At 50.9% G+C, this 18,843-nt stretch overlaps 1 protein-coding gene across 8 annotated transcripts in view; it reads right to left on the bottom strand.

Annotated features, from left to right (window-relative positions):
- The window catches only part of CEP164 (centrosomal protein 164), a 47,641-nt gene that overhangs the window by 7,802 nt on the left and 20,996 nt on the right, over positions 1-18,843 (bottom strand). For 7 of the 8 annotated variants that reach the window (XM_054086807.1, XM_054086806.1, XM_054086808.1 and 4 more), the window contains 21 exons: positions 18,621-18,770; positions 15,608-15,826; positions 14,365-14,493; positions 13,824-14,040; positions 13,172-13,249; positions 12,783-12,914; positions 12,407-12,529; positions 11,646-11,789; positions 11,434-11,517; positions 10,578-10,646; positions 10,113-10,291; positions 9,130-9,256; positions 8,656-8,723; positions 8,322-8,529; positions 7,155-7,262; positions 6,722-6,836; positions 6,281-6,616; positions 5,725-5,791; positions 5,002-5,124; positions 4,013-4,106; positions 10-3,887 (listed from right to left, as the gene is read on the bottom strand). In XM_054086807.1, the coding sequence (XP_053942782.1) occupies positions 4,016-4,106; positions 5,002-5,124; positions 5,725-5,791; positions 6,281-6,616; positions 6,722-6,836; positions 7,155-7,262; positions 8,322-8,529; positions 8,656-8,723; positions 9,130-9,256; positions 10,113-10,291; positions 10,578-10,646; positions 11,434-11,517; positions 11,646-11,789; positions 12,407-12,529; positions 12,783-12,914; positions 13,172-13,249; positions 13,824-14,040; positions 14,365-14,493; positions 15,608-15,826; positions 18,621-18,770 (2,767 nt within the window). In that variant the 3' untranslated portion in view covers positions 10-3,887; positions 4,013-4,015. The remainder of the gene's footprint in view (positions 1-9; positions 3,888-4,012; positions 4,107-5,001; positions 5,125-5,724; positions 5,792-6,280; positions 6,617-6,721; positions 6,837-7,154; positions 7,263-8,321; positions 8,530-8,655; positions 8,724-9,129; positions 9,257-10,112; positions 10,292-10,577; positions 10,647-11,433; positions 11,518-11,645; positions 11,790-12,406; positions 12,530-12,782; positions 12,915-13,171; positions 13,250-13,823; positions 14,041-14,364; positions 14,494-15,607; positions 15,827-18,620; positions 18,771-18,843) is intronic. The other variant, XM_054086811.1, reaches the window with a different exon arrangement.

The following is an 18,843-nucleotide window of genomic DNA, read 5'->3' as shown; positions in this document are numbered from 1 at the left end:
CGAACTCACCTGTCCGAAGGCTCTCACCACAAAGAACAGCGCTGTCATCAGGGTTGCCAGCATGGCTGGGATCTCCGAGGGGCTCCTGCTGTTCCTGGAATTCACAGCTCTGGGAGCGATGCACAACGGGCTCGGAATATCCAGGGACTGAAACACCCCTTCTCCCACAGGCAGACTCCAAGCCCCTTAATGAGCTTACAGCTAGCGTTCATCTTGGCAAAGTAATCGTGCGCTGTCCTTTTGCTCTTCTAATCACTGAGTTTCTCCAACATATACAGCGCCAGCATTCCAGGAAAAGCAAATCCTCTTCTCTCCGTCCACACGCAGCGCGCACGGAGGCACGCAAACACCCGGCATCTCAGACGCCTGAGCTGGCACAGGGCTCTGCTGCTCCGGACTGCAGGATTAGAGCAGAGCCTCCAAGCCCAGATGGCACCTACAGCTCAGGTGGGGCTTTGGGTGTCTCAGAGCCACCCTGTGCTCTCAGCACAGCAGCTGCCTCGGCAGCGGGGTTGGGGATCTGTCCCCAAAAGTGCATACAAGGGCAGTGCGCGTTGCCATCAGAGCTCCTCCAGTCGTGCTGATCACAGCTCACCAGTGGGCACGGACGAAGAACTGAGCTGAGTCAAGTTTTGGTGGTGGTTTGTGTTTTGTTTTTAAAGATGTGCACCTACCCATCAGCCTCCGTTCCTGCACGGCCAGCTGATCCACACAGCGTTCTTCCTGTGCCTTGTGTACTCCATCTCCCGGGGCTCTCCATGCCCACAGCAGCAATGGTGCTCCTGCCTTTCCAGCTCCACTGGCACAGCTCCACTCTGTGCAGCAGCACCTCAGCCCCTGAGCCTCATGCATCCTCTGAGCAGAACTAGATGATCTTTAAGGGCGCTTCCAACCCTATCTTTGCAGTCATACCAGTAGCTTAAATCATATTATGATGCTATTATGACCATATTATAACACACCCAGCTGGGAAGAGCTGCTAGGGGTATCCCGGGGCTGCTGGAAGGAGGCAGGAAGGAGCCATGGGAAGAGAAAAGCCCATCCCCAGAGCTGCCCGATTTCTGCCGATCAGCGATTCCGGCAGGGCCCCCCACCTAGGGGTACCCCACAGCTGCTCTGAAGCACATGGAGAAAGCAGAAGCAACAGCTGGACTGTGGAGTTTGCCAGTTTTAACACATCTCAAGATGCTGGGGAGCAGCTCCGGAGCAAAGCCGTGTTCCCTGCAGCCGCATTTCCCAAGCACTCCCCATCCTCTCTGGCAGAGCCCCAAATCCCTCTGCCTGTCCTGCAGGCAGCTCCTCCCTGGGTACCCAGCGGAGCCGTCCTTGGACACAACCTGTCCTCCAGCGCCGAGACAAAGCTCCAGAGCAAGAACCATTGTAACGAGAGTGGATGATGGCTTTATGAAAGGGGCACAACATGAGCCCATGAAAAGCTGCCCCGCTGGCTGAAAGCCCCATGAAGGATTGCTTTTGTACTTGTGTTTCTTAGCTTTCTCTCTGCCCCTGCATTCGCTGCCCAGGCCAGGTACTTAACGGAATAATGGTAATAAAGGCACAGTGAGCTGAAGTGGTCTTGGAAATTGCCAGAAATGACCTTGAGGAGACAAAACATGAAACAGCCCAGAGACAAGCGAGGGGAAGATGTGAAAGGGAAGAACAAGCTGGATAGCGAGGGCTACAACAGAACATCTCGGCAAGAAAAAACAGAGCTACAAACATCGCCATCATGCAGAACAAGCTCAAGTTGATTTAATTTAGGTACAAAGCCAGATACAGCTGCTGTCACAGGTTTTAACAGGAAGAAGGAACATGTTTCAAGCCAAGTTATTGCTGAGAAACCTGTTATTTCTCTGCCTGCCTAATACACACTTCTCCAAACACATGGTGGGGAGTCGGTGATGCCGCTCTGGGCACAACATCCACGGGGCTGACAGCCTCCCCGTGCTCCACAGCGCCAGAACCGCAGGGTCCTCTTCCGAAATACCAACTGGAAGGACTGACAGGTCTCCCACCAACACCCAAGAAACTAAAAGCAAGATGCCTACAGACACGGATTGGCGCAATCCGACAGCAGACGGGAATTGGATCCATCCTTTCCTACAGAGGGAATCCTCTGGGCAGCTGCAATTCCCTGTAGGCAGATTCAGCCAAAGTAAGGGAGAGCCAGCTAGGATCTCCTCATGGGCACCAGCAGGACGTGATGCCTCCAGAACCACCCCGCGCTTTGTTAGTGAGCAGAAAGTGGGAGAACGTGAACGCAAACGGATGATCAAGCCATCTCAGGACGAAGGCTGGCGAAATAATTAAAAAAATTCTAAGAAAATCAGCAAAAAATATATATATTTAGATATTCTTCAGAGTTTTACAATAATGTTCGGTAAAAAAATAATTCTATTTGCATGTAAACATTCCCGTGCCGCGGTCAGTGGGAGCTGCTGTGGTGTCATGCCAGCACACACCCCCCAGGAGGTGGATCAGGAGGGGGATCTGCTCGACTCTGCTGCACATCATTACCCGCACCAAGGAACACGAACAGCGCAGAAGGGTGCAGAGCAGCAGCCTCTCCACCCACCCTGCATCAGCCTCTAGAGAGAACAGCTTTGGAGGCGGTTTCCCACAGATGGGATCCCTTGAAACGCAGGCTTCTTCATCAGGCAAAATGGCAAGCGTTTTTTGGCGTTTTTTAAAGCATAAAATATTTAAAGTCAGCTTAGAGGAAATACTGACAGAGACAATGCGTTCCCTACTCAGCGGTATGAAAGCCAGGCCTGACTTCTCCCTGGTGGTTGGCGCAGCACCATCTGCCCCCTCCCAGCTCGACGGTGATGTGTTCCGGACGGAGTCTCTCCAAGGGAGCAACCACCACTGCAGCCACCCGGGGAGCAAAGCAACGAGCCACCGCCTCGCAGCTGAGGTCTGCAAGCTGCGCACTCAGCACCTCGGTTGCGTTTCCAGCCCTGCAGAGCCTGTTTCATGGTCTCCCGAGGGCTGTTCTTCCAGGAGCCCAGCAGAGCCGTGGCAGAAGCTCAAGGCCAGGCTCCAGGCTGGGCACCGAGGGCTCGGGTTTGCTTCCCACCCCTGCTGTGAGCAAGGAGACCCCAGCTGCTGAGCTGAGCTCCTGGTCGCTCTCCCCAGGGCATGGAAGGACGCAGGTGGGGCTTTGTCTCAACGTTCACACTAAGCTGCCTTCCTTAAGGCACCAGCAGACACAGCCCCACACACTCTGCTCCATCCCTGCTCTGCCTTGCATATCCCTAACGTGGGAGAAGAGCTCCCACGGCACAGCTACACGTGGCAGGAAGAAGAGGGAGCAGGGAGTACTTTTCCCGAAGATCTGCTGTGAAAAGCACCCCAGTTCAGTTCCTATTATTTCCACCCCAAAGGAGAGGAACGTTTCTTAGCACCCTGATCCATTGGGAGGTGTCCCTGCCCACGGCAGGAGGTGGAACTGGATGGGCTTTGAGGTCCCTTCCAACCCAAAGCACTCAGTGATTCTCAGCGATTTCCTGAGAGCCACTATTTGCCATTCCCTGATTCCATCCTCAGACTCCACGGCTGTGTCCCTGTCCTTCTCCCCTGCTCACACACACACCAGATGACTTGGCTCACCTGTAATTAAGCATTCCCTGAGCTCATTTCCCAATACCTTCCCTCTAGCAAAGCCTCAGCCAGATTCACATCCTCCCCCTTGACCAGTTACTCAAAGTTCCTCATGATTCACAGTTTCGGCTCACGATGGCTTGAATACTGATGAGAGAACTGTTGATTTATTGAAGCCCTAATATTTCACTGCTGGATTAAACAGTCTATAAAGTATATTTGGACACATCACAGGATTAGAAGAATCCACCTGGGAAGTTCGTTTCCTCCTTCCTCCGCTTCTCCTGTAAAGACAATACATTATTTCAAGGGCACAGCACAAAGATGCGGCAGAGGTGGTTGAAACCCAGCACAGCCTTTGGCAGCTGACCCGGGACTCCGCCATCGTCTCTTCGGAGCTAAATCTCACCTTTTAGTAATGGCACAAGTTAATTTCCCCTTTTCCATCCAGCCCCAGCTGAAGGAGTCTGGGGTTGCTGGTAGGAGCCCCCGGGCAGAGAGGACTGGCAGTTGGGTAAAGGAAAAGCCCGACTTACAGGAGGGATTAGCGCGCACGAGCACAGCCAGCAGACAAGACCAGGTACGGCGGGGCGGGAGTTGGCCTCGCGCACACGTGCTGTATTTAGCTTGCTCCATCCAAGTCGAATCGAATTAAAGGGGGATTAGGGAATTCAAAAGGAGCACCGTGCGCTGTCGGAGGCCTGAGGGATTTACTGCTAATATCAGTGTACTGAGGAGATACTGGCAGCCCCGGCGTAATGCTGTTACAACACAGACCTGGAAACATCCCCGCTAACAGCACCCAGAGGGCTCGCTCATTTGGTCCAACTGCATGCTAGGACATACTTTAAACCCAATCTAGATGGAGAGCACCGCTGGGGAGCTGAGCCCTCCCTTCCCAGGCACTCGGCCACCCCGTGTGCCAAGTCCACGAGTCTCCAGGCACCACCCTCCCCTCACAGAGCCACTGCTCCCTCATCCCAGGGACAGTCCACAGAGTCCGTGATGCGCTGGGGCTGTATCAATGGCACTAAAACTAGGTTTACAAGATTAACCCCCTCTACTTCCATGCCACCTCCTCTATTTGGGTTAATTTTATCAAATTCATGCACTACAAGCTCCAGCTGCTGCGTATCACAGCACTGAAAAGGACCAAGCACAACTGGGGAAGGGGAAAGGCTCTCTGTCAAGTACAGCTCAAAGAAGAACAAACAGGTCACTCACCCTCTAACTGCTAAACATCATAACCCTTTGCAGAACCAGACACTAAAATAGAGGCTAAAGCTTTGCAATTGCTGTTCAATGCATTAGAGCTCCTGATTCAGTCGCCTCCTGCTGCCTCCTACCTGCTACCAGAAGCTGGAGTGCAATTCAAGACCAGACCCAAGCAAAGGATACACTTTTGAATCTCTCCTGAAATCTTCCAGCCATTTCTTGTTGTTATTAATCATTCCCTGAATGTTCATCGTGTCTGAGTCACACCTCTGGAACTGGGAGTGCTGGGACAGCCGGATTTGCTCTCTGTTGCATACAAGAGAGAAAGTGATAGCACAAGCGGGAAAGGGAGGTCTGGGCAGAAACAATCCCAGAGATGAGAAAGAAGATGATGGGCAGCTACGGGAAGAGCCACAGTTAACAAAAAGCAACCTCTTCTTGGCTCAAAGCCCTCTGCCCAAACACATCAGAGAAAAGTCCCCTGCTATCAGGCTGCTGTTCTCCTTTTTTGTCTGTGTAAGATTCCAAAGGCTCGGGCAGCAGCCGCCACTCCATGCACCCACACAGCATCGCTTCTCCCAGCAGGGCCAGCCTGACCTAGCGCTGGCATCTTCGGGCCCTGGAATGAGGGTTATCAGCACAACTAGGATGGCAGTTTTACTGCAGAAGATCTCGTCTCAATCCTCCCTATTTCAGCTGAAAACCCTTCCCATCACCCTATCCCTGCACTCCCTGATCAAGAGCCCCTTCCCCAGCTTCCCTGAAGCCCATTTCAGTGCTGGAAGAAAACCAACATGATTTAACAATATCTTCTTGCTTACTCGTTATATAAAGTATGACCTATAAATCATTCCAAACCAATAAAAGCAATGAAAGAGCGATAAAAGAAAGAAAGAAGATCCTTACTCTGCAGGTACGTATCCCAGCATGTTGTCCAGAGGCCTGGAACTTTCACCGAGCGATGGGAACCCACCTGGAAAACAGACACTGAGCAAACATCCCCCCAAATCAGCCTTTACACCTGCTCTCATGTACCACAGACAAACTGTCCCTCAAGCTGAGGCACCTGCTGAGGACCCAGTGGGGTTAAGGGTACACCGAGATGGTGAACTCTATTTTGACAGTCAACCACATGTAGCTTCTGTTGTAGTGAGAATTTAACAGGATGCTGGCATCAGATTTCTCTACTGCATAAAGCAATTAATATTTACCATGGTGTCTCTGGTCCAAAATACCTCCAGCTATCCAAAGCTGACTAAAAAGAGAAGTAAATGTCATACACTGAGCATCTTCACACCGTGCTTCATTCGAGCGAAGCAGGGCTGGCTCCTCTTTTGCTCCCTTCCTCAACTGCTTTCTTGGGTGTATTACTAAAGGCTGAGCTGCTCCACAAGCAGGAAGACAAGATCAGCCAAATGCTGAAATCCAAAGTTGTAGCCAAGCAAGCAGATAGAAGACTCACCTGGGAAATACTTGTGCCATTTCTCTGCCAGGAAGCTGTCCACTGACTGCCCGTGTGCAGAACAGCGGCTACAGCTCAGCCCGGTGCTCCAGGCCAAAGGGTCCAGAGACATCCCAGCGGGAGGGACCACGGAGCCACCTGGCCGGAGTCCTGCCAAGGAGGTGGAAAGAGGGACCCTGCAGGGCATTGAGGTGAAGCATGGAGAGTGGTGGGTGTTCAGAGACTCCAAGACGCCAATGACCCCATTCAGTTCACCAGTGATATGCTGCAAAGCCTTGGTCAAGTACTGGATCTCGTCCAGCCGCGGGGACGGCTGCAGATCGGTTCTCAGATCAGCTGGAAGAGGAGAGGAAAAAACAAACACATGTGAGACAACAGAATGCAAGAGGGAAGCCAGGCCTAAGTCTAAAGCATCCAACATTGAGGCAGTCAGGCACTTACATTTGGGCAGATGTAGTTTAACACTAGACATGCTGTCTGTGTCCTCAGAGTTGCTGAGTTCAAAGGCCACCATCTTCTTGCACACAGCACTCTTCAGCGTATCTTCATCTGAAAGCTGGTCAAAAGCAGGAAAGGAACGCAAATCAAATCTGCAGTTCTGCTTCTGACAGGCAAAAGCCACTGGAATGCTGCCTACAGCCAGGCTACACAGGCTGGACTGCACAGCCAGGCACAGGCCAAGCAAAAGCAGACCCATCTCCAGTCCCTGACAGCAAAATCTGGAAGCCAAGAGGCTGCTTGGTCTCCAGAAGCAGCCCATGTGAGCGCTAGAGGCCACATCCAACAGCCGAGTGGACAGGCCCTTCTAGGCAGAAGTCAAAGTGGTTTGTGCTTTCAATAAGCAGCCCCAAGCAACAGTGATGCTGGTGGTTACCTCCTCCAGCAGTGAGGACTCCAGCTGGCTTAGTTTCTCCTCTTTCTTCTTCAGCAGCACCTGCCCGTTCTGCACAGCTGACTTCATCTGGTCCAATTGCTTTGCTTCCTGGGGTGGATCAACAGCCAAGCCAAGGAGGAAGATTAAACAAGAACGACAGAAATAATCTCCTTTAGAAGTGAGATGAAAGTCACCACGACCACTACTCAGCGCAGGAAATCACGCTGCTGGAGTAAAACTGCTCCTTAGCCTCGGAGAGCGTGAGAAGTGGAGTGTGCAGATGGCAGAGCACGTGCCTCAAAGTTCACCCCAAGCAAGAGGAGGTTTCGCTTCCAAGCCCTGCATTCACCACGGTCAACAGCTTTGGTTCTGCGAATGTGAACACTCTCTATAATCAGCAAAGGAAACTACGACCTTCCCTGCCTTCGGCTGGCACATCAGCAGGGTGAATACTCAATAACCCCTTTCCAAGCAAGAGTGAAATCACTGCAGAGCCACATCCATAAACTGGTACCTGCTGATCGGATGGACACCTGTTACTTCCTTTGCTATGAGGAGAAAGCATTATGGGATTTGCATGACATAGGAATCCCTTTGCCCCCCACCAAATGCTTTTCTCCATTTTTAAAGTTCCAAGAATTCCAACTAATGATTCAGCTCCTGCAATCCAGCAAGCTCCTGAATGCTGGCCACACTGCAGCAACTGCTTCATCGAGCCTCCCTAGTCCAAAGCACAGACGGCAAACCAGCACAGAACCACCTTACTGTGCAGGTCTCTGTTAGCTGTGGGCCACGCACACACACAGGCGCTTTCAGGCATTCATCTGGGGCACAGTAACATCCCTGTTATCCAAAGCCTAAGGCAGGTTCTCATTACGCCTGATCCAACACTGTGTTTGCACCATATTCCTGAACCACTTGACGCTTCTCTGTAGTCAGACTGGGAGGGAAAGGACTCTAACCCTTGTATTACAATGAGGAAGACATAAGCAGACACAAATGCTGCATATCTACCACAAAAGACAAAGATTTGATGTCCAGGAGGACTGAACACCCGCAGCTGCCTGACACCGCAGCTGCAGAGCCAAAAATCGCTCCCAGGGCTTTGGATTCATCTGTGCAGTCGCGATGCCCAACATGTGAACACAAGCAGCACCCAGCACTCACCTCTTCCAGGTTCTTGCGCAACCCCTCCAGGAGCTGGGATCTGTCAGGATCCTGCGCCGCCTCCTGGGCTTTCTTCATATCCTGGCACCACTGCTGCTTTGCAGCTCTCAGCGCCGCGTGCCTCTTCCTTAGGGAGCGGTTCTGGCGCACCAGAAACTCTTTGGCATTTTGGATGGAGATCCCTTCAGCAGAGATGTAGCTCTTGACACTACACGGAAGAGACAGGCATGGTCCTGGCTGTCCCATCCCCAAAACCCTCCCCAAAACCATACGTGAACCCAACCAAAAACATTAGCTTGTAAAACCAAAGCAAAGTCATCTTCCAAGTACTCACTGATCGAACTTGAAGTCGCTGTCCTCGTGGCCTTGAGAGGGTGGGGAAGCAGGATCTCTGGATGACGGCTGAGGAGTTGAAACAGTTCAATACGTATGGGAAATGGAACCCCAAGACCCCGTAAGAATACCATTAGGAGCAAAACCTAAGAATGACATCACCATGGTATTCCCAGACCCCAAACCAGCACCAGGGATGTTCTGTGTGTGACCTTTTAAAGAGTAAGGGACATCTCTATCCCTTGCTCAAGCCCTGCTTGGGGCTCCAAGGACACTCAAGCATCCCATGCTTCTTTACTCCTTTCTCCCCAGTAATAAGCAGAAATCAAAGATTACAGGACATACCGATGTCCTCTGTCAGAGAAACACATCACTGCGTCTCAAATGTGTTCACGCAGGAGGAACCAACACTGGGATTTCCAAGGGAGTTACAGCCCCAGAGCTCACAAACGCTTTCACGTCCTGCTTTACTCACAGTTTGAATGGCTTCTTTCAGGTCTTGGACATGGAGCTCAGGTTTCCCTCCTGGAGATTCCACACTTTCTTCTCCATCCAGTTCTTTCAAAGTCTCCCGTTTGCTCTTGATCGCTGCATCCAGCTTGCTGCCAGGGGAAAGGCGACAGCAGCACACCTGGTTAGGCTGCAAGTCCGTTCCCCAGTGATTTATCCGCAATGATGTCACAGAATCACAGAATCGTTTGGTTGGAAAAGACCTTTGATATCATCGAGTCCAACTGTACGTGTCCAGTAGCTAACCATCCCTGAGCACCTCATCCTGCACATCTTTTAAACACCTTCAGGGATGGGGACTCCATCACCTCCCTGGGCCACCTCTGCCAGGGCCTGAGAACCCTTTCAGTGAAGAAATTGTTCCAAATATCCAACACAAATCTTCCATGGCTCAGCTTGAGGCCGTTTCCTCTCATTCTATCACTTGCTACTTGGCAGAAGAGACCAACACCTGCCTCACCACAACCTCCTTTCAGGTAAGTGTCCAAAGCAATCTCCAGTTTCCAGATGGGAAAGGGCCACAGACATCTAAGACACGAGTACTGGATTAGCAAACAGAATCCCTGGCTGGGCAGGGAACCATCACTCCACACCTGTGTTGAGCAAGCCCTTACCCAGAAGCTCAGCTATCTTAGTGAGATCTTTTCCTCACATCTTACTGTCCCCTTTCAAAGCATCTCATTAACTTCTAAAGACAGAAGTGGAGGAGACAAAGAAATGAACCTGACAAGGTGAAGGGACAAATTCTCACAGCAAGTTATTAATAGATCTGGAAACAGAACCCAGCACTTCCAAGCCCTCGACATGCAGTAAACCTTCAGGATTCTGAAGGAACACGGCCCAACACACAGGAAGCACAAAGGTAAGGGAGAGGTCCAAGTTAGAGAGATTTTGGCTCAGGGCATAGACAGGATTCTTTGCATTAGAGAACATTTCTCATCCCCACACCTGACGTATTTCTGCAGCCTCTGGCGTCGCGTCTGCAACAAATCCACCTCAGCCTCCAGCTCAGCTTTCTGATCTTGGAGCTCTTCAAGAGACCTGCGCAGCTGCCAGATGGACTCCTGGAGGCTGGCATGCTCCTTCTTCTTCTCCTCTAGGCGGAGCTGAAAAGCTGAAGCAGCCTCCTAAAAGAAAACCAAAAAAGAGGCCTTACAGTAATTTCCCCCACACCAAATCACAAACACGAGACCTGCACACCCCACGCCTCAGTGCTCGAACAACAGATTGTCTCTTCCTTTTGGGAATCAGCTCAAAGCTGATCGCACTCCCAGCAGGGTGGCACTCCCGGCTGAAGCACAGAGGGATTTTCAGACTCAATTTTGAAGCCATAGTTTCTAAATCCATGATTCTGGTGTGCTCCCCTCGCCTCCAAAGCAGCACAGCCCCTCTCCAAAGCTAAAGCACACGTACATCTCTTCCCTGCTCAGCCTGTCGGTCTTCATCCAGCAGCTGCTGCCTTTTCTTCCTCAGAGCCTCCTCCTGTACAATGAGAAAGATGAACAAAGAGGCTGCTGATGCTGAGCAGCACTTGAAGGACAGAGGCCAGCCCTAGGTCCTAAAATATCTGAGGAACAGGGTCATTTTTGGTTTATTCCCACCCAACACATGCTCTAGTTCCCTTCCCTTTATTTCACTTCACGCAAGAAGCTGGAATAATTGCTGTCCTGGGGGGAAGAACACCCCTTCCTGCTCCTCTATGAGAGAATTCAAGGCACACAGCCATTCTTGCAAGACCTTTGTGAAGCCTCTGGTTGCCTCCAGCCTTTTTCCTTCATCATTCCAGCGCTGCTTGGAAAGGAAGGGCTGAGAGAAGCAAGGTTACCTACAGCCCTTGGCACAGACCAGGACATGGAGATCTGGCAGTCAAGGGTATGAGCCAGTGATTTGTGCCAGCCCCACAGCAGCATCTGGAGTGCGTCCCTCTCCTGCTGCCCAAGATCCAGAATCACTCATTCCCTTCTCGCAGCAGCACAGAGAAGAGGAGGCAAGTCAGGAAGGGGCAGACTGAAATCCAAAACGATGCTGGGCAGAACATGCTGCCTTGAAAGGATTTGATGATGCTTCTGTTGCTCTTACAGCCTCTCACTGTCTCCCAAAGCACAGAGCAAACCCAGAGCTCTGACCTTCACTGCAAATACCAGGCTGTACCACTAGGAACACTTCACCCTGTTCTGACTCCTGATACAAGTTTAACCTGCAACTTGGATAGCAGCAGAAGCCCTGCCTGAGCACAGAAACCTCTACGAGCCCAGCAGGGCTGACCCACCTGGCTGAGGAGCTGTGCTGATCTGGCTTTGATGTTCTTCACACGCATTTCAAGCTTGTTTTCTGAATCCTGGACTCTCCTTTCCTGCACAGACAGACCGAATTAAAGACAGAACGGGGCGAGTTCTTCGCTCACCAGGCAGCATCACGGTACCCAGGCCATCCCCAAGGAGCTGAGTCCCAAAATCATGCTAGAAAACGTGCCCTCTTCACCTTCTCCTTATGCCTGTGCTGCAATGCAGTAAGCTGCTCATCCAGTTCTGCCTGCAGAGCTTTCACCTCCGCCTCATGAAGCTGCCGGAGACGCGCCGTCTCGCTCTGCAGGCCTTCCAACAGCTCTGCTCTTTGCTTTCTCTCCTGTTTGGTGAAAAAACACAAAGAAGAAAAGTGGCCAAGTGAAGCAGAAGATTGTCCAGCCAATGTGAACACACAGGACGCACTCTGGAAAGCCAGTCCTTCACCCAGCAGCTCCTGAGCATGAGCAGATCAAAACTTCTTGCTTTTAGGGACAATATTGCTATGGGAATGGCTCAAGAAAGAAGAAACAACCCGTGAAACTGAGGTTTTGTCACACACTGCTAACTGCATAGTCAAAACTTGGAAACAGAAAGCTTTGCAGAACAGGCACCTGCAAAATTGTGAACAATCTTCTCTTGTACGGAAGCCCACAAATACATAGGAACATGGAACGGTCTGGGTTGGAAGGGACCTCAAAGTCTATCCAGTTCCAACTCCCTGCCATGGGCAGGGATACCTCCCACTGGATCAGGGGCTCCGACACCCATCCAACCTGGCCTGGAACACCTCCAGGGATGGGGCAGCCACCACTGCTCTGGGCAACCTGTGGCAGCAACAGTCAGTTCCCAGAAAAGAAAGATTCCCAGTTATAGGAGTGGCCAAGACCAGCAGGTCTAGCAAGGAGCAGCACCAGCCCAGGCACAGCCCTGACAGTCACCGCGCTCCCCAAGCAGTACCTCCTCCTCATACTGATTCCGAATCTGTGCTAGGACCAACTCGTGCTCCTTCGTCATCTTCTTCATTTTCTTCTCATGGTCTTCTTCTACTTCCTGTCGTTTCTCTCTCATAAGCTCGCTGACCTGCAGGGATGACATGGAGAGATGTTGTTCTGCGCTACAGCGGCCCTTCGAGAAAGCAGCCTCTTCTACGAGAAGGACTGATGCCCAGGGCACCTTGCAAAGGAATCAAGCTGTGGCGCAGGGAGTACAACACAAACACCCTGGCAAGGTGAGATGCTGTCACCTCGGGACAGCAGATGTGGCTTTTCAGACCTCACCAGGGATCCAAGGAGAGAGGGTGGAGAACCTTCAGCAATGCAAGAGGAATACTTGCCTCACGTTCATATTCCGCTACTTGATAGGCTTTTTGCTGCGCCTTCTGCTCTGCTTTCTGCAAGCTGTCATGCAGCTGAGCCTCCTCGCTCTTCTGTGCCTCCGCTAGCTGGGTTTGCAGGCTGGAAATGACCTGCCATGAAAGCCACCCACAGAGACTTGTCACCTTTCCGACAAGATCCACTGAATGCCCTCCTACAGCGAGTGAGCAGCGTGGCAAAGACCAGTGTGTGCAGTCTCACCACCCCCTGCTTGGAGTATGTCCAAATGCTGAGCCAGACCAGAACCACATTTAGGAAATGGAATAAAAGTAAAGCCACCCTCCCTGGCCACCTTTGGGTGACAGTGTGGGGAAAAAACAGTTTATGTTCTAAGAACACCATCTCTTACCTTCTGATGCTTCTCTTCCGCTGCAGACTTCATCTGCTGGAGTTCAGTTGCAAACTGCTCCTCTAGCTCTTCTGCTGCCTGCAGGAAGAGGAACAGAGAATTTTCTGGAATACCTCTCTGTGGGGATGTGCCATACAAGACGGGTTTGCAATTAACCTCTATCCATAAGCATCAAAAAGTACAACAGCAACCCCCTTCCAAGCAGGATTACATACAAAGTGTCTTTACTCCCTAGGTGCTTTCCTTTCCAGGAGACCTCAATTGGTCTCAGTGGTGCTATGCTGGAAGGACTACAAACTGTCTCCATTCAAGAACTCCCCAGGCTCTCTGGAGGAATAAAGCAGCAGCCAACGAGGAATTCTGATCCGATTTAGTGTGGCAGAGATGCACAGTGATTGTTCTTTCTGCTGCAGACGCAACGTGGCCATTTATATAAGCGTGATTTCATCACCATTGCAATAAAGACTGGGGAAGAACTCCTCCCTGTCTCAGTCATGCCTCTAACAGCATCCCTAGCACCTTCCCTTTATGTTTTACAACATCATTAAAACACACGCAGGTGTTATTTAATATCAACACTTCAGCGCTGCAATACAAGCCAGGTCAGCATGAACAGCATAGGCGTGACCTTAGCTGGCAATAAGGATCTCACCTTCTTCTTTTCCCTGTCCAGCCTCTCCTTGACCTCACTCAGGAATTGTTCCTTCTCTTGTTCCAGCTCAGTCATCTTTTTCTGCTGAGCTTGCTCCATTTCCAGCTTCATTTGCTCCAAAGCAAGCTGGTGCCTACTCTCCAGGCTCTCCTTCTCCATCGCCTGACGGGATTCCCACTCTTCTCTCAGTTTCTGCAGTGCAACTTCTTGCTCTGCCCTGGTGGGTTTGTAACAAGAACGCAGAAGCAAGTCAGAAATCCATACTTTACCATTGGACTCTGTTTAGGAACCGGAGCAGAAAGAAGACTCTGCTATAGGATAGGACATGCAAGCCAGAAAAAAATGAGAACAGCAGTTTTGCCTGCAGCTCCCCTGCACGTACAGCACCATCGTTAGGGCCTCACGCATGCTACCAAGGCAGGGTACCAGCTCTGGGAGTCTCAGCAGGGCGAGGACCTCTGCTTTGAGATAAGCACACAAGATGCTTCCCTCCCAAGCCAGCAGAATTCATGTCCCCAGGGATGGCAGTAAAACTTCTCACCTCATCCTCTCCTCCTCTGCCTCGGTCTCTGAGGCAATTTTGGCTCGCAGCTCTGAGAGTCTCTCAGTTCCTTCCTTTCTGACACTCGACTCTTCCTCCTCAAAAGTCTTTGCCAAATCTTTTAGAGCCCTGAAAGATGAGCAGTCAGGGAAAATAAAAAGAGAACAAAGGTTCATGAGGCTTTAACATCTTCAAATCGCCTCCCTAAGGCCAACGGAGCAGCTGCTGCTCCCACTAGCTCCGTGTGCCTGCCCAAGGGACACATTCCCAGGGCTCCCAACCCCTAATTCCTCTCCATACCCTCAGAACCTGGCTGGTGACACAGAAGACTCAGTCCCCAAGGACCAAACTTCTGCTGTGCACTTTGAAAATGCACTGTACCATCAGGGGTGGCACGTGGGGGTTCCTTTTCCCCAGATAAATGAAATCAGCTCCTATGAAACAGAAGTAGGGTCCCAGCCAAGGCACTTGGGTACAACCACCTTTCTGCTAGCTGCAGAAAACGATGTTGTTCCCAGGACATTTCATGTCAAAATACTGTTTCTGACTAGCTCAGGGTACTGAGAACATCAGTATCAAGGCCACTTAAAATAAAATACAAGCCTGAAGACAAAAACTCGCCCCAAGAGAGAGGGGACAGTTCCCAGCGCTGCTCTGCTCCCTGGATTCCTATCAGATCCTCAGGCACTAGCTGGGTTTCACATGGCCATCCACATCCTAGTCCTCAAAGCCTGGTTTAGAAGCCCCTCTGTAAAACCGCCAGTACCAGAGTTCCTCTGGGGTCACCTCATCTCCTCTAACGCTTCCATTTCCAGTCCTGTTACTAACATTCAGCCTGGGATTTGAGCACCTGCCAGGAAACTCCTCCCAGGTTAACAGGTTCAGAGCTTTGAAAGCTGCATCATGAAAGCTTGTAGGACAGGAAGATGCTCTCATCTTTCCTGAGGCAGACTCTGCTCTCTACACATCTGCTTTAAGCATTTACAGCACTGACTGCAGACCGCTATTCGCCTCCAGATGTGCAGAGTCTCACACGCAGGACTGTCTGGGCCAGGCAGAGCATCCCATAGCCCTGTCCTCCCAAAAAGCCTGGCTCTTATCTCCTTCACCCATAACTCGGCAACGTAGCATCATTTCCAAGGTGGCCTAAAACGGCACAGCCTGCTGCCACTGCCACCAAAATCACAGCAGGGAAAGGCTCAGATAGAGAACCAGGGGGAGATAGAGTAAGAGAGAAAAGTACCTGAGGGATTTTTCTTTTTGCTGATGAAGCTTCTGAGCTGCCTCCTCCTCTTGCTGCCTCATCTCCTCCTGGAATTGCTGAATTTTCTTCTCCTTTTCTTGCAATAAACGCATTTTCTCTTTCTCGAGCTCCAGCTCCAGCTCCTTGGCTACTTTGTCCAGGGATTCTTCACGGCTTTTGTTCAAGGACAGCTCAGGTGTGATCTCCTTCTCAGGTTCCCTACCAAAAAAAAAAGCTCCTTTGGCAAACGGGTGACAGAAAACTGAGTGACAAAAGGAACAGCAACATCCTCCTACACCCCAAGCTATCAACTCCAAACCAAAAATCCCAATGCCACCCGCTCCATGAGCTTTGCTATCAACGAAGGCAAGAGATGGGCAGTTGCCACCAGGCTGCAGCCACTCACAGGTTGTTATTTCACTCGTGAGAGGTGAGGAACAGCAGTGGAGAGGGCACAGAGGCAGAAGACAAGCTTGCTAGAGGAAAGCGTTCTTTATGAGGCTGTTGGGGAACACGCAGCACACACTGGAGGTTTGGAGTAGCACGTTATTTCTGCTAACAGCTTGGGGATGCCCACAAACACCACTGGTGAGCCCTCTCCTTGACTCCAAGAGACTGGTAAGCGATTAAACCCAGTCCTAGCAGCCCCTGAGGTCCCCAGCAACTCTTACGTTGGCCAACACTATAGCTCTTCTTGCTAGGGCAGCACAGCCTCACTCCACCAAGGATCCAGTGTCTATGAAACCCTGGCTGGAGCTGCCAGGCTGTGTCAGAGATAAAAAGTAATGTCCACTGTGCAACACGATACATAGACAAACGAGATGTGTGTATATATATAAAGCATCATACACTCTAAATTTTATGTTAGATAAGTTTAAAGTAGTGAATTAGCTTAAGCAATAACTCTTAGCCAGCTTACGGTGAGAGAGTATGTGAAAAGTTATAAATACTGTTGTAGTTGATATGGAAACAGGGCATGATGTCGCGATGGCTGTTAGCATAGGACAAACAACAAGCTGTCACTCGGCTGCTCACGCACTGACCACACCAGGGGTGGGTGATGTTGCTAACCCTTTTCCAGTCCCCCGAGAGGAAGATAAAAAGGACCCAGGGTGGATGGGTAGGAGTTGAGAAGGACTACATGCACATCTTTCACGAAGGCACAACTGAAGGTGCAGAACCTATTGATCTGACCATTTGAGCACCATGCTCCATCTCAGTGAAGGACACCCATCCACAGGTCAGTAAGCTAAGAGGTTTTCTAGGTTGCCAGGTGTAACACGTTTTATTGTTCAAATAACCTATTTGATTTAACCTTGATTGAGTGGTCTTGTCTTTGCACACTGAGATCTATAGATGAAACTAATACACAGCCATAAGAGCAGATGCAATCAGAACCTGATTCAAGCCCAGGGCAGAGCATTTCCAATGGACCAGGTACTCTTCTGCCACTGCAGTCTGAAGCACACTGAGAGCTTGCCAGCTCGAGGCAAAGGAAAGCCCTAAGAGCTCCAACAATTCAAATCCAATCTGCTTCTAATTAAGTTTTTTTTCAGACAGAGCAGCGAAATCATCAAAAGTCTAAGAGAAGCTGAAGGGGAAGGAGGGGGAAATGAAGATTAATCCAGGAAGACAATTTTTATTCTTTGCAAGTGAAAGCGAGGTCTCATCATGCTCAGCGAATGCTAACATAGCATGGAGGGACTTCTGGTTTTCTGGGAATCAGGGAAATCAGTCTCCCATGAAAGAAAACATCACTTCTGCAGCCATGAGTAAAGAAAAGGAAAGGTGGGGAGGGGCTGTTGATCAGGGAAGGCAGGGATAGGACAAGGGGAACAGCTTGCAGCTGAAAGAGGGGAGATGGAGATGAGATCTTAGGGAGAAATGTTTTGCTGTGAGGGTGGCCCAGGTTGCCCAGAGCAGTGGTGGCTGCCCCATCCCTGGAGGGGTTCCAGGCCAGGTTGGATGGGGCTTGGAGCCCCTGAGCCAGTGGGAGGAGTCCCTGCCCATAGCAGGGGGTGAGACTGGATGGGCTTTGAGGTCCCTTGCAACCCCAACTATTCTGTGACTCTAAGAACAAGACAGAGAAGAATAATTGGGTTCATGAAAAAACCCCCCTTGCTTCAGGTCAGCTGCAAAGCTGCCTCCAGAAGGGGTCAGTTATCCAGCTGCTCTGCAAAGTAATTGAGCCGCTTCCACCTTTTTATTGTGTTCTTCCTTTTACCCCTGTTCTTGCTTACAAAGAGATCCAGCCACGCACACGGCCACAACACAATTCCTAACAGAAAAAGGGAGATGCTGTGCTGGGATCTACATCAAAGATTGCTTCTCTGCCACTTTGTCCTGCGAGACACGCTGCCTATTTTTCCCCAATTACATCTGCTGATCTGTCATTTGGCACAGAAAGCAAAGTCAGCAACAACCACTTTCACCGAGATCTTCCATCGCCGTGGAAATGCAGGTAGGTATCTGCACAGAGCATCGATTCAGCCCAGGAATGAACCGCTGGCTTTCACGAGGAGCCCGAGCTCTGCCATCCTGTGCTCTGACCCTATGCTCTGAGCTGACGCTCCCAGGGACTGGAAAAATGGGGCGATTTGTCAGGTTTTTGTTGTTCCCTCCCAGCCTCAGCAAGCAAACTCAGGAGTCCGTGTGAAAGCATTTATCAGAGGAGTGCGAACACTCACAGCCTCGTTAGCGGCACTGGGAAGGAGGAGGCTTTCCCAAGTACAAAGCAAACAGCTCTGTCTCTGTAGCAGAGAGTCCTGCACCACGGACTCCGAGGGCTGAGCTGCTGTTCTCACCCTCCCCAGCACAGCCTGTTCACTTGGCACCTTCGCCAGCAAAACAGCTGCTTGGATTTGCATTCGGAGCTGTTGGAGCTGCGCTGCGCCCACCGAATCGCATCTCCTGGCACTCTGGCTTCACACGCTAACTTCTAACACTGCAAAGGGGAACCAAAGGACAAAATCTGTTATGTTTACAAAACTGGGGACTTAAACAAAGCCCTTACGCGCTCTGCAGGGCAGCAAGCTCCTCCACATCGCGTAGGCTATCCTGCGATCCCTCCTCTGGCTCCTGCGTCCCAGGCTCCTCTGGACTGGGATTGTCTAAAGTGAAACGTTTCTCTTCTGGTGTTTCACAAGGGTTTGGGTCCTTCTCACTTTGCAGCACAAAAAAAAGGGAGCAGAAGATCAGATTAGCAGAGATTGGATCCTAGCAGCTGTGCAGGTAGA

This window comes from Cuculus canorus, chromosome 23, assembly GCF_017976375.1.
Source record: "Cuculus canorus isolate bCucCan1 chromosome 23, bCucCan1.pri, whole genome shotgun sequence".
In the NCBI taxonomy this organism is placed as follows: Eukaryota; Metazoa; Chordata; class Aves; order Cuculiformes; family Cuculidae; genus Cuculus; species Cuculus canorus.
This window is presented reverse-complemented; position numbering and strand designations above follow the sequence as displayed.